Source organism: Vespa mandarinia, chromosome 1, assembly GCF_050613455.1.
Source record: "Vespa mandarinia isolate Hongniang chromosome 1, ASM5061345v1, whole genome shotgun sequence".
In the NCBI taxonomy this organism is placed as follows: Eukaryota; Metazoa; Arthropoda; class Insecta; order Hymenoptera; family Vespidae; genus Vespa; species Vespa mandarinia.
The window spans coordinates 150,001-165,656 of NC_140810.1; the positions used below are offsets into that span (position 1 = coordinate 150,001).

At 40.4% G+C, this 15,656-nt stretch overlaps 1 protein-coding gene across 8 annotated transcripts in view; it reads right to left on the reverse strand.

The window, feature by feature from the left end:
- Nucleotides 1-15,656, reverse strand: part of unc-13 (protein unc13 homolog) — a 76,278-nt gene that overhangs the window by 20,962 nt on the left and 39,660 nt on the right. For 7 of the 8 annotated variants that reach the window (XM_085655338.1, XM_035876260.2, XM_035876267.2 and 4 more), the window contains 4 exons: nt 10,608-10,651; nt 7,999-8,089; nt 2,919-2,996; nt 9-228 (listed from right to left, as the gene is read on the reverse strand). In XM_085655338.1, the coding sequence (XP_085511464.1) occupies nt 9-228; nt 2,919-2,996; nt 7,999-8,089; nt 10,608-10,651 (433 nt within the window). The remainder of the gene's footprint in view (nt 1-8; nt 229-2,918; nt 2,997-7,998; nt 8,090-10,607; nt 10,652-15,656) is intronic. The other variant, XM_035876261.2, reaches the window with a different exon arrangement.

Sequence of the window (15,656 nt, forward strand, 5' to 3'; positions counted from 1 at the left end):
GAACTCACTCTGCAGGCAGTCAGCGTTGAGCAAGTCCTTGCACTTTTCGTGACACTTGACGCCGCATTCCATGCATCGAACGCCCTGACGCGCGATACCCCAGAGTAGACCCTCGCATTCGTAGCAGTAGGTCGGCGAGGTGGCCGTCCAAGTGACGAAATTGTGAGGCGTCGTCGACGAGATGGGATAAATCATTGCCTGCAGCGTTTTCTTGTAGACGTGCATCTTCTGCGGGGTTTCAGGATGGTCGCATCGTCGTTAAAGCGTGCTTCTCAAAGAAGATACCGAAGTCTAGGACGAGACAGGAGGAGAAAGGAAGGATCCGGGAAGGTGGATCTCTTGGAATTGGAATGGATGCACTCGGCCAGCCACTCGATGCACTTGAAAGCACTTGGATCCTTCGTTCGTGAAAGTTCGCCTCTACGATCTTTATCTCGTATTATTATATAATGCCTACGTCTACGTGACAAATCTCGAATTCTCGAATGTATACGAACGTAGAAAATACGTATACGAGAGGATATATGTGAAAGATCCATTCGAGATTTATCGATTTAAGCCGTTCCACGGATTAAATTTCTTATCATATTTATATATCTCGACGAAGAAATCCTTTCGAGGATCGAACGGAGAATCCAAGAGTCAACATTCGTACTCTCTATCGTTTAGCGAATTTTCGAAAAAGCGGGGTCTCGCTCCGACGTTCATGGTGAGTTTTTCTAAAGAAGATATTCCCGAATATGAGCCCGCTCTTTCGATTCGCCCTTTTTATTCCTTATTTTTGCACGAGATCTTTTTCCTAATTCTCCATGCAGGATCGTACATATCAATCTGCACAGATCCACGTGTACGCACTACTCTCGCGCTCTATCGTCGATGTGCACGCAAATCCACTAAAAAATCGAGCCTCTCGAATCGTGCCTGCGACTCATTATTTTTACATTCGCAGTCTTTAGTACAAAAATTATGATCAAACGTGTCTCCGTAAGTAATGATGATAATAATAAAAAGGGAAAAAAGCATATTCGTCGAGTAATCGGAACGTTCCAACGATCTCGAAAAGAAGAGCGTTGTTTCCTTTTTACGCTTTGGCCTGAAGGCTAGAGACGAGCGATCGAAAAAGAGGAGGTCCTTCCCTTTTTATTTTTCTCTTTTCTTCCCTTCTCTCTCTCTCTCTCTCTCTCTCTCTCCCTCTCTCTGTTCTCATTTAGGAGGATCCTGCGCAAGGACTCCGTCAGAGAAAAACAGAAAGGGAGAGAGAGAGAGAGAGAGAAAGAGAGAGAGAGAGAGAGAGAGAGAGAGGGAGAAGGAGAGGGAGAGAGAGAGAGAGCACGTTTTCTCCGTACCCCGTATAATATATCTATGTACGTATATACGTAATATGTAAGGATATATATATATATATATATACACATGTGTGTGTATATATATATACTAACTGGATAGAGCAGGGTTAAAGCATCGATCTGCTAAGAAGCACCACTATAAAACTATCGCGCGGAGCCAAGGATGTTCCTCCGTACATCTTTATTTTGTCGTTGACATCTTAATGCAATTATATCGAATCGTTAAAGTACTCGATAAAAAGGAAAAATTGTAACAAGATTTGTACGGAGAAACGTCCAAAGAGAGAAAAATCAAAGAGCCCTAGTGGACTAGCCTAATTGTAAGTTATTCCGAAAAGTTGTGGTTGTATGTCCCTTCCCAATTGCACGGAGACACGCAGTTAGTTTCGATTCGTTTCGTTCGCGCTCGATGCGGGTCTTTCTAAATCGCGTCTATGTACACGCGTGTATTATTGCGTGCGCGCATATCTTTCTCTTCTTCCGCGAATAAATCTTTGATAACGTATATGTCAGAGTACTTATGTGTATCGTAGAGGTGAGGCGAGAATTATGGGCGCGTGCGAGTCTATAAAAATAGGTATACACATATATGTATGTATATGTACGATGATGCTCGTCCTAGCACGCTAACATCTCATCTTCTATTTCGCTACACGCTTGCCACCGGCATCAAGTTAATAGCGCAAAAGGAGACTTCTGATAGGGGGTGGCTCGTATTTAGAGAAAGATAATATATAAAAGATCGAAAGAAATTGAGAAAAAGAGTAGGCTTGGGCCAGACTTACGTGAAAGAAAATAGCGTGGAAATGAGGATAAAATTGCAGCGGTTCGTATGAAAAAAGAAAGAAAAGATAGATTACAGAGTGTTAAATTAATTCTTAATATCTTAAGGGGAACGACGCGTCGCCGTGCGACGTCGCTAGACGCGCTTGCGCGAGAGCGAACTTAACGTTAAATGATGCCATATTAGACGCGAATTAATCCGCGCGGTATCCTAATCGTTGATACGCGCGGAACGATCGACGTTTACGAAACTTTCTTCCTATATATATCGTCGAGAAAAGGAAACTAATTTTTGTTGACGGCGAGTAGACATAGCGAGTGAAATTTTGATTTGATCATCCGATACGACGGACTTTGTCGGAGAAAATTCTTAAACACGGACACGATCACTCTTGATCGATTTGGTCCAGAGATTCGATTTGTCAGAAAAATGTCAGAAATTTTAATCACCTCGTGAAAGTGAAAATTATTTCATTTCAAAAGGATCTTCTTCGACGGTCTCGAGTTCTCCCTTTATAGCGCACGCGCGTTCGCGATTCCATGGATTTTAATGATGCTCTCCGATCGTTGAAAGGACGATTATAATCTAGCAAAACCAAGTTTGGCGTACGAGTCTACGAAAACGTTCGCTCTAACGACGCGAGAGCGAAGCCTTTCGCGACTCTGCCCACCGTTTTTTCCTTTACTTTATTCCTTCTATTTTTCCTTTACCCTCTTTCTTCGTTACATCGATACGAGAAGGATGACGATGATGTCTCGAGGTAGATCGTCTAAAGTACGAGTCCTTACCAGTTCCTCGTCGTTCAGCGTAGCCCTGGGCACCGCGGATGTGAGCCCTGCGGCGTTCCTCTTCGTCGCCGCCATTGTCTGAGAAAAGATAGAAATTAATGTGCATCTGATCCAGCTATAATGCCTTCCGGTCTCTCCATTGTATAGACAGTGACAAAGAGCGGAAATAAAAAGTCAGAGAGAGAGAGAGAGAGAGAGAGAGAGAGAGAGAAAGACAGAGAGAGAGAGAGAGAGAGAGAGAGAGAGAGAGAGAGAGAGAGAGAGAGAGAGAGAGGGGGAAAAGAGAAAAATATGAACGAAAAGAAAGCAAACGACGGAAAGAAAGTAGTGAACAAAGTAGGCTCTCTTGAAGAACGCAAAAACACGAGAAAACATTTTATAAAGATATAATACAAATAATTGCTGATAGAATAATAAGAGAATGATTATCGGTGATTACAAGAAAAATAGCAGCAAAAATTGTAAAGAGATCGAATGATCAAAACTTACAAAGAGATATAAAAAATTGCAGAAGAATTAATCATAATAATAACGACATAAAAAATTCATGTCAAATTTGCCATAATCTCGACTAATGGTAAAAAAAGGTGCAAAGTGAAATCGTTCTACTGTGCCAAATATAGTATTTAAAAAATCGACTGACAGTCGAACAGACGTTATGTACAACGAGCGAGAAAAGGTGTGTTTGTTGTATATACATGGATCTCTTCCGAGAGCCGTGCTTTAACGATTCTTATGCCGTATTTTACAAAAACAAAAAAAAAAAAAAAAAAGAAAAAAAGAAAAAAAATAAAATCGTGAGAGAGACTCCTCGATATTTCTTTCTCTTCTCTTTCGTATACGTGGGTAGGTACATGGACATGTGTGTGCACCACGCGAAAAATAGAACAAAGCTCGTATGTAAATGACGTCGAGATAACTTTTTCTCTCTTTTTGCTCGAGAGCTGTCGAACGATCGATCTTTCATGAAAGTTTCGAGATTTAAAACAAATGCTCTACAAATTTTCTGGTAGTTCACGTTTTGACGATTTCGAAAAAAAAAACAAAAAATATACACTTTAATTATTGATGAATGTGGGCATATATTTTGGAAGTAGAAAAGATTGCTCTCTTCGTATAGAAAATATTTCGGAATTTGCACAATTTTCCAAGGAGTCTCGTAACGGATGTAATTTCCTTTTGTCTTTTGCTATGTATTTACATATGTTCATGAAATGATATATAGTTTTATACGCGTGTATGACGCGAGTAGCAAAAATGTTTAAAACGTTAATTAAAAAGCGAAAGGAAATGTGAGAGAAGGCGGTTCAGGAGATAAGAAGAATACTTGAATTAAAACAAAATGAAAGAGAGCGAGAAAAATGAAAATGGTAGGTATACAAATTAGAGATTGGTCTAACGGCGTAAAACAGAAAGAGATAGATAGATAGATAGATAGATAGATAGATAGATAGATAGATAGATAGATAGATAGATAGATAGATAGATAGATAGATAGATAGATAGCAATAAAGAGAGAGAGAGAGAGAGAGAGAGAGGGAAAGATATTTAGTGAAGAGAGATAGAGAGAGAGAGAGAGAATATATCTCTACGATGAAAGTCTAATCCAATTAGCTTATAGGTGCCTGGAAGGTGTGGCACGCGGAGATTTGCGGTTCGGCGTAGATTTCAATTAAGATATTATGCACGGGGCCCCGTGCACGATGCATGCGCTACTGTCTTTCTCTTATCCGCAATCCGCATTCTAATGCTCTGCACTAATATCGCTTTGCCGCTCGTGTATTGTGGTACCGCGCTTTTCGATCTCTTCTACCCTACGGCGTTTCTAATATGTGTATAATAACAAGCGTGCTTGCGTAATTTTTGCACGGGGCGCCGTTTCCTTTTTTTAAATCGCTTCGTTTTTAAACGCTCGTCTTTATCCCATTTATCGACCCACAAAACATTTCTAATCGTTTCTTTATTCGAGTTCACCTATGCGAAAGGGATTTTTCTTTTATTTCGCTCGTGTTTATAAATATTTGTCAAATTTAATCCAGCCGTGTCTACGTACGTGCTATTTTGTCGTTAATTAAGATCAACTATATTTTGCTCGACTATGACTACGTTCATCTAATTTGTTTCGTATGTGCATGCAAAGCGTGACGGAATGATTAAGCGAAAACTTTATTGCTTAGGCGCTAATACTTATATAATACTAATACATGCATCGTAAAAGGTAAAGCGTGAGGAAGCGAATCGAAGGATTTTGGATTTGATTTGCGTTAAGTCGAATCTCGGATAAGACAAGGTGGTTCAAGGTAAATATGGTTGCGCGGTGGGAGGGGAGGACGTCGGTACGATCGATGAAAATAAATTTCGCGCTAATAAAAAGATTAATCTTATCCAGATAAGCCAGGGTGTCGGGGAGTATAAAAAAAAACGAAAGATAATCTTAGAAATGTAGGTTATGGTTTGCTAACGGCGCAAATAATGTGACGTTTAACGCGGTACGCTGCACAACCCCCTTTTCTCGGCGTATCGCGCGATTATACACGAAAAGCATAAAATTATCTGCCACGTGCCAGCCACATTCTCTCCTTTATTATTACGATGCATATTCATATGAAAATGGGCTGTGGCCCGTACCCCAAGCGTCGGCCTCGATTAAATACACTCATTGCGATTAAGGAACGCATCACGACTATTAACCATTATCTCCACCGGCTTTTATTTGTGTTCATTTTGCAATTTCTCCGAATTAAATGAAGGAAATAAGCCGAACGCATTGCTTGTGGTACGGCCTATTCATCAGAGTGACAAATGCGTCCGCATGCTTTCGTGGTGCATCGCTATGAATACCAAAGCCACGTCAATCACCACAAAATAAAGGTTCCAAAGAAGAAAATCTCTGCGGATAAGAAAAGGAGAATTATCATATGACCAAAGCGAATAATACAGAAACAGAACAAAAGGAAAGGAAAAATGTAAAAACAAAGAGAAGAAAGCAAATAAGAAGGAGAAGAAGAAATCGAAATGACGAGCAATCGCATGCGACGTACAAGCAAGCTTCTTTTAATTAAGTTCGCTAAGGAGGCATTTAATTAGTACCTTCAAGACCTGGAGGTAGAGTTTTTGAGATTTTTTGAGAGGTTTTTTTCAGTGAGTGGTTTAGTTTTTTCAGGTGTTCAGGTGGATACAACAACGGGCGCCACAGAGAACAAACAAAGAAAATAGCATTATATGCTGGTTAGTACGTGTATCATTTACGTCCATTTAATTATTTTCTTTTATTTTATATTATTCTTTTTCTTCTTTTTCTAACGAAAGTTGAAAGTATAGATAGTTGAAAAGTTAGACACACGAGAGGCACAGAGACAATGTTTAACGGACACGCGTAATCGTAACGCGTAACGCCGAAGAAACAAATAGCCCGTTAGAAATCGGAATCATGTCGGAATCATACGTTCAGATGAAATAAGTCTTTGGAACAAACAAGTTGGAAGGAAAGAGAAATGAAAGAAACGATTTGGCTGGGCTACTTTTCCTTTCTGAATAATGGCAAAATTATCGGAATATGACGTTGATATGTTCGGCCCTTTTTATTTAACAAATCCTTTTTGTATAACGGCGAATTCGTTAAATCATTCGGCCAATCGAATAATTCGCCAAATATTCCGATAATTTTCAAAGGTTCTCGTCGTTGATATCCGGTGAAATTCAATCGACGTGTCCGTTCTCCGTTTGGCGAGGTAACGTTATACACAACAATCAGATAGAAATTTTCGACACCGAACATATAGGGACACAGACAACGGGCTCGGGAAACTAAGGTACCCTCAAGGGATTACCGAAAGGAGGAGTGCGAATTTACTGTTTAAATAACGTCATCGTTTCTAAAACTGGGTACCGACTTTGGAACTCGCTTAAATAATCTCCTTAAAAATTTCTCCTCCACGCTTTATTTTCCTTTTCCTTTTCACAAAAGTACGAAACAAGTTAAGGATCCTTCCACGGAATATCGACTTTCTACTTATCGCGGATCGTACGAAATGCCATATGAAATCTCTTTGAACGCACATCTGATCTGATGGATAAAAATAGCTTTATTGAAGCGTCGGCTAAAATCTGTGGAGACGCCAAAGAAAATAAGAAAAAGATATAAACGAATATCGACGTAACGTACTCGTTCTCGTTCTCGTTCTCGTTCTCGTTCTCGTTCTCGTTCTCGTTCTCGTTCTCGTCGTTAATACCGAATTTCCTTTCTATGCCATTTCAATTAAAATATCCTACATTTTATAAAGCATTGCTTATTTTTCCATGTCTAACGATTCCCCTATTTTCTTATTTTTTAAATCCCATTAACGATAGATACTTTTTGGTTATTAGCCGTACGATGTAACACTGAAACGCAAACACACGTAATTAGATTAGAACGAGACACGTGCCATCGTATGAGTTGCGAGTTACCTCAGAGGCTAGCTCGAGATTGATTCTATTGTCTTAGAAATTAGATAAGAGCAGCCAATTTGGTAGGTTGCCTCGTAGGTAAGTCGCGCGACAAAAAAAATCAAATTTACGGTATATCCGTCTTATGATCGATTTGTTCGTCGTCGCCGAGAGGGAAGAGAAGGGCTTGAGGAGGAAGGAATGCTCGAGCACGTTGGTGTATGTTGCCATAAATTGCACTCGTTCGTTCGTTCGTAGGGCGTGAGTTGCGTGAGGTTAACGCTGAAAGAGCGGCACGCCAAGATGCTCTCTCGAGCCGGCTAGTAAAACTAATTAAAACAAACCGAGCGAGCAATTAGCTCGAGAATGAAGCTTTTTGTTCCTCGCGATTTTCGTTTGTTCGAGGATAGGTAGGGAAGACGAGAACGACTATGATGACGACGACGACGGCGTCTACTAGAACGTTTCAATTTCATTGGTCGAATTAAGAAAGTTCGACAAACGCGGACGAGTTAGGATATGTAAGTACACATAGCTATGTTAGCACGTACAAAGTGTACTTATATACCTATAATAATACGGATTTATATGATGTATCAAGAGATAGAGGAATATATTGTATAAACAACGATGGAGTTGCATCGATACCTACCAGCTCGGAGACCAATGGTATTGACTTCCTGCGCGGTCGAATATCCGGCATACTGTCGATGTTGCTGTAGAAAGGATTATCGCCTGGATGCCTGTAACAAAGGATAACGGAGAGAGAATTAGCGCACCGACGACGTCTTTTGTCGGATATAAAAAATTTATAATGAGATAGATATCAGAAATCGTGTTATTCGATAGGTTATCGGGAAAGCCCTGATTGCTCCCAACTTTTGATAACGAGGTGCGCACATTATTACAGACTTATTTATTGTACCAATCGACATTCATATATGTATAACGTATATCGTCTGGATTTTCTTTCATTCAGAATGGATCGAAAAGTAATCAAACTTTAACAATAATATCGCAAACTCTTCTATTTGACGAGTTTAACGATAACAACCGAGATTTTTGTCCCGGTTTCGAGAGAAGAATCTTATCGAATAATGCAGCCATTCTTTTTTTCTCGGAAAAAAAAAAGAATAATTTGGAAGAAATTTTTTTATTTATTTATTTTTCTTTTCTTTTTTTTTTTTTTTTTTTTTTTTTATTCCCTTCGGAATTTTATGCCGCACAAGTACAGTGAAATGTTTTGGCCCTGAAAAGCAATTATGAAATGTAGAGTAATTAAGGAAGAGTCTCTGAAGGAGAGATCTAAATTTCAAGTTGAAAATTATTAAATGGTATAGAACAATTAGTTAAAACGGAAGAGAAAGAAAGAAAGAAGGCCGACGAGTATTCGTCGCAATTCGTCGACGAGACAAACGCTTCTCTTATTGTTAGGAAAAAGCTTTTGTTTTTCAGGCCGCGTGTACTCCGTTACCGAGCATTTGTAACTACATAAGTACTTACGTACGTATTGACCTAGCAAAGAAACTCACGGCTTCCTATCAATTATCGTAGCGATTACTTTCGATGTGGACGTTTGAAAATGAAAGCAAGAAAGAATCCATACTTATTTACTTCGCTTCGAGATACTTTTCTCGATTGACCTGATTTTCTTTTCTCTCTTACTTATCTGTGTCGTATAAATTTTCAGGACAACGTTCGAATAAAAACGTTTCTCGACAGCTAAGTATTATACCGAACGATCCATCATTTGGAAATGGTTTACGCCCAGGACATAATCTCTCTCTCTCTCTCTTAATCCTCATATTTCCGACGTAAACCGGAATCTCTCACGCAAGGAAGAAGATTACACGTTGTTTGATTAAACTTTGCAGAATTTCAATCGAGAAGGAATATTTAACGGAGACGGATTGTTCGAAGATTCTAAAGTCGAGGGATCGTTAAACTGAAGGAAAAGAAAAAGAGAGTTTTTTTTCGGAGCAAAATAAGGGGCAAAAGTGAAAGTTTTCTCGATGAAAGAGTTTGGAGCAGAGATTAACGAACGTATGCCTTTGTCAAATTCGGCGAGTCAAAAGTTCGGCTTTTGTTTCTCTCGTTTTTTTTTTTTTTTTTTTCTTTTCCCCAATGTTTTCCGTCGTTGAGAAAGATCACATCCGAACGACGATAGTGGCCAATTTCGCTTAACGCTTACGATAAGAGAACACGGTCGGACAGATATCAAAGGAGCTTTAAGCTTCGTTTGAAGGAACGAATGAGAGATAGGACGAACGATGGCGCGTGGTAACGATCCGCTACTCAACCGCATCGAGCCTCTTTTCGCTCTCTGACCAATCCTCTATACTCTTTCGACCTGGTATTATGGCCGGTTGTATTTTCGGCTTATACGAGCCTACTATTCTCGACGTCACTTTTGACATTCCTAATATGGAAAGAGAAAGAAATTGGTAGATTATCGAAATCGCGAGATATTTCGACGTAAAGATGTCCTATCAAAGAGGTCCTCTTTAAATCGAGAGCATTATCGATTGTCTCGAGATACCTAAACGATTCGCCTCGAGCAGCTCGTAACAATTAAGAAGCACTTTTCTCGTCGACCCTCTTCAACATTCCCTCCGCGTCCGATCTGTCAAAGTAAAGAATCCTGGTCCCTCCCTTTCTCGTGGCATGCCAATGATCTTTCCCTTAGGAAAAGAGAAAAGAGGTGATATCGCGAAACGACCCTTCGAACAGATCACTTTAACGTCCTTTCCTAAAGAGCTCTAGATGCTTTAATGACGCATAATCAACTTGACATTACTTTCCAATCGAGCAATTGTCATTATTGACGATCGAATAATTATAACGTTTCTCTCTAAGTCACGCTCGAGTTCGTGTCGGCTCGGCGTGGAAACCTCGAAAAATGTCAACTTTCTCACGATCCAAAACTTTCTATTTGGAAAACCGATGAAACACGTGGGAAACATTTCAGGAAGTTTTCTTCTCACGATTTGACGGAGATGGAAGCGGAATTGCACCGTCCTTTCTTCCATCGTTCGAGGACGTCGAGAACCCGTCGAACACGTCGACGTTCGTACGTACCTTCCTGTTTGTAGGAACATCGAGAAATTCCTTTCCATATGCCTTTCGCATATAATTCCAAAGGTCAAGTCAAAAGACGAACGTGATCGTGCGCTTATTTGCTAACATCGAATAACGTTATACGATTGGGAACAAAGGAAAAAGGAATTTCTTAGGTAGAAGGAGAAAAGAAAATATACGTACCCGTTAGCTCGTCCACCGGATTCGCCGCCTGGTCCACTTCCGTTCTAACAAACAAAAAAACAATTTTTTATTAAAAACAAGCCTAATAACAGTAGTTTGAAAAAGTAAATGGAGAAGGCGCGCGCACACATATGCCGGTCGCGCGAACGACGATGACGCAGGCGTTTTTATATTTTTCCTCTTCTTTCCTGCTTTCGAGAAAATAGGGATAATGCAGTCTTTGAAAACGTGCCGCCACGGAATGAGACTCGCGAACGTTACTTTCGTACGGTTCGATAAGAAAAAGATGAAAAAACTTTCCATTTCTCTTTGGCGAGGGAAAATCTCGGTCTCGCGAACGACAAATTCAAACTTTTCGAAATCTCGAAAAGTCGAGTCGTTCCGTGGCCGCACACACGCGCAGGATGCTTCTTAGCTCGCCGTTTTCTTATGATCTTTAACCTTCGGTGACGAGTTTTGAAAGAAAAAACGCCGATTCGAGTTGTCAAAGAGAGAAATAGGAGAAACAATGGTACGAAGATATAGAGAAATAATGATACGAGGAAGATGGAACGAACGTAACAAATAATAGGATGAACTCGTTATATCGGCCTTAAAAATATGTTTTTTACTATTAGCTAATAAGTAAGAGACGAAAGGAAAACAAAAGAAAAGAAAAAAAGGATTGAGAGAAAAATAAAGAAAGGAGACAATTTTTCGTGCCAAGTCGTGCGTTATCTTCTTCATTTCCTTCTTCCTCTTCTTCCTTCATCATCATCAAATCCCATGACGTTGCGCAATGGATTACGATCTCTCTCGCTCTCTCTCTCTCTCTCTCTCTCTCTCCTCCTTCGTACGGTTCTTCTACTTTTCCACCGACGCGTTTTCTCGTTCTCTCTTTCTTCGCCTCGAACTCCATCGCGTTCTTCCTATATAGTTACGACGAGTAAACGCGTAATACTAGCACGGATGAGCCAGCATTTATCTTAATCCCCTTTTTTGTAGCACGGATAAGCGCTTTTTTCTTTCGCCTCGTCTCTTTGCTTTTTCTTCGATCCTGGTACATTAATCAAGTGTCCGATTGAAAATCGATTCGAAAACGCCGTCTCTCGCTGTCTAATAATCGCTTCTACTCGTTCGAGATTTTTCACGAATTCTCCTTCGAGTTTCCCTCCTATCCTTCTATCTTTCACCTTTCTCTTTTCTTTATATTTCTTTTCTTTTCTTTTCTTTTCTTTTTTTTTTCCTTAGAAAATTTTATCTCTTTCAATCTACGAAGAAAAGAAATGAAAAGCGCATGAATTCGATCTTCTTTTTATCTTCGTGCAAAGTGCCTCGTCTCTCGTTTCCATCCACTCGCTCGGCCGGCCTTCTCGCGGATGAAAATGGAAGTTTCTTTTTCTTCTCTTTACGTTTGTCCTCGAGACAGCGCGTAACAGCCCGTATAAATATAATATCACGTATAATACTCGTAAAGTTTTGTTATAATAGAGATACGATATAAACTTATCGATAGCGCGTAACAAGTGTTAATAAGTATTTTTAGAGAGCCGCAGGTATCTTTGTCCCTCCTTCGTTAGTGTCTCTTTCGCGCGCTCTTTCTCTCTCTCTCTCTCTCTCTCTCTCTTGCCTTTTTCTTTCCCTACTTATTTCTATCTTTGTCTTTCCCACCTTCGCCTCTTACTCCTTCTGGGACAGTGTTGCGGAAAGGATGAGTATCTTTTTTCGCTAGAAGAAGCCTCGGTAACATCAGAGTATTTTTATAGTTTTCTTCGACGTTTAGCCACAGAGTGGATTGCCGTCGAGTGCGTCTCTCTTCTCTCTTTTCTTCCCTTTATCGTCGGATTTTCGAAAGAAAATATTTCCAAAATCGACCATAATTATTTTTAAAGCGCGAGCCCGTCTGTTGTACTATTTTTTGTAAAATAATGTAATATTCTTCTTGTAGTTCTTTTGGAAAGAAAAACCGTAAGAAGAAAAAGAAGAAATGGAAGAAGGCTCGAGTTTTCGAGTTAGCGAATAATTTCCTGGTTAAGCCATGCTTCGATTCGCTTTTTCGTCGCAAAAACGGACGGTGGAAAAAAATGTCGCGAAAAGCTTCTCTTTGCGATTAAATGCGGTACAACAGCTAAGGTACCTTAATTGCACGGAGCGGTACTTTTCCGACTTGGAGTAGTTTTTGCCCTTTTCCTAGCAACGAGAAAATCATGGAGAAGGAAAGAAAAGGAAAGCGGAGACGCGCTCGAAGGCGAAGAAGTATACAACCGAAATAGACAACAAAAACGCCATATAAGTACTTAATTACTTGCTCGCTTGGCTTTTTTTTCTTTTCTTTTCTTTTTTTTCTTTTTTTTTTTTTCTTTCGTTATCGTCTAACGAGTTTATCGTCCTGTTTATCTATTAGGCCTTAACGATCGTACGGTATTACCTTTTAATTCGCTTATACGCTAATCGCCGCTTCGATTCACGCGCTAATCGCGAGATCGATGAGTTGCTTATTTTTTTGTTTTTTTTTTTTTCCTTTTTTTCTTTTTTTTCTCTTTCATTGAATAGTTTTCACTTTGCTACACCGATCGAAAGGTAAGGATATTCAACCTTTCTCCAAATCGAATGATACGAACGACATTTAATGGTACGAAGATATCTATGATATGAAGATGCGATAAGAAGGTTATCGATCGCTCGGTTCTTCGTTTCTCGTCGCTTTTAAATCGCGCGTCCTCTTCGAAAACGTGAAAGAAAAGGTATCGAAAAACGAAACGGCATTAACGTAGGTTAGATTTTTATTTATACCATTTATCGAGTAACATGTGGAATACCGTCGAGGTCAAGTTCCCCGCCTGCTCGCCCAGCCCCCGGCGGTTCGTTTATTATACCTCGTATGTCTATATCTATGCGTGGCGCAAAGTCATAAAAGTCGCGCGAGGTCTTCTCGTGCGAGGTCGCGCGTGCACGACGAAAGAAAGGAGAGAACCGAGGACGTCAGAGGCAAAAGCTCTCGGCCGGTCGTACGTTCGCTTACCAACGCGACGTATACGCAAATGATATACGTCCAAGTAATTGTTTCTTTTTCAATTCGTTGAATTCGTTCCCCACGCGACAACTTTACCAATTTTTCTCGACTACGGTACGCATATTTCATATATATTTCTCTATACTATATACATATATGGACATATACATATACATATATAAATTTTGCATATTTTGCTTCGACGATAAGATACATCTGATGATATGTGAATAGATTTTAAGGCGTTTTAAAAGCATTCGAACCCAGGCGTTACGCTCGTACCTCGGAGTTATAAACGGGGTCTTTTCCAACGGGGAATAGGAGGAGGAGGGCCCCGATCGCGGTCCTAATGGTGAAAGTAGGTGAAAAAAAGTTTTGAAAATGTACGGGACAAAAGTTTCTTTAGATCGAGTACGAGGGAAGCACGCGGATTTGTGCGATTAAAAAGAGACTAATTATAACCAGTTAGGGCGTTGTTTCATCGAACACGGAAACTGGAAGCTCGTTGCACGCCGAGAACGTACAAAGAGAGGGATGATCGTCTCAAAGATTCGTACCGAGATATCGACGCGGAAAGTGGAAAGTCAGCGGAGCTTTGCGTCGGGTTCGAGACTTTGATATGCCTGGATTTTTCGCGAATATAGATAGATACCCGATGCGCCCGGAATATCGCAAAATTGTAATAATCTAAAGTAATCGAAACGTGCGCGCGGTAAGTCGAACGCGAGACGGGCCGTCGATGCGCCTAGTTACGCGTATTTAGACATTTCATGTGTTTTTGTGATAAATCCGAACACTGTGTATGATATAGATTGTTTGTTGTGGAGTTTATGCGCGCGCAACTTATGCGAATGATATGTCGAGCCGTATGCGTGACATGCGTGATATTTAGGATGATGTGCGCCTAATTGTGTGCTAGCAGTCGATTATAAATCCGCTCGGCGTACAACCTAATCTTCGACGTTCTTCGCTCGAATCGTCTCGCTTTACTCGTAGATATTACCGATCGTGTTCTAGACACGTTCTATTCATAAACATAGCAAAATTTCTTTTTATATGCCGAGCATCGATAACTAAATGGATAATGATAAAGTGAACGAATATGCGCGGAAATACGAGCGACATTAATTGAATCTCTTTGATGGAGGACATATCCGACGTATAGATATCGGATCGTTCCTGCGATCGATAGATATTAGCTTTTCAGATGCACCCTCGAACGTCATGGACTTTAATACGTTACTTTTGACCTTATGACCGAAGGCGTTGGAACCAAAAAGCACTGCAGTGCGCTCGCGTCGCATATCGTGGCTTTCTCGATTAGCGCAACTTTTACTCGAGCGTGTAGATCCGTTTTAGTTTGGACGAGCGTACCAGCTGTCTCGCGGAACTGAAATACCGACTTACTCTTCCCATCTCTCCTATTCCTCGAATCGTCCTTTTAACGGCCGTCATACTTTCTCCCCTTCTTCTCTCTATTCCGTTTCCATGCGACAGCTGGAAAAAATATTTTCCTTCGAAAGGACGCCATTTCACATTGAGATGAAAACTCAGACGTCGCATTTCTTGCGGTTCATCGTCTTCAAGTAGAATATACGTGAATATGAAGACGGTTGAATAAATTCGTGCACCACGTAGAGAAAGGTAAAGCTTTTATTTCGCGGTACCGTTGCTACTGGCTACGAATCTGGAATAGGATTCTACGTGCAACAGGACCGAGAAGGTGATAAAATACGACAATTTCATCCGCTTTGTGAGACTTCAACGACTTACCAACCTATGGTCTATGAAAAAGAAAAAGAGAGGGAGAGGGAGGAAAAATTGATTTTTCGAGTCAGAGAAATAGCGATCGGTTCCGCGAGTTTTTCAAGGTTATCGCCGAGACCGAAGGAATATGATGGATCAACAAGCGATATGACGGATCGACCGATCGATCATTTTATTATTGGTCGATAGGCATGGTGCCTAATATCGACGGTCAGCCGAGAGTTCGATACCGAACATTTCGAGTTTGTGCATGACCTGCCAATGGATAAGCTGGTTGAAACGAATCCGCT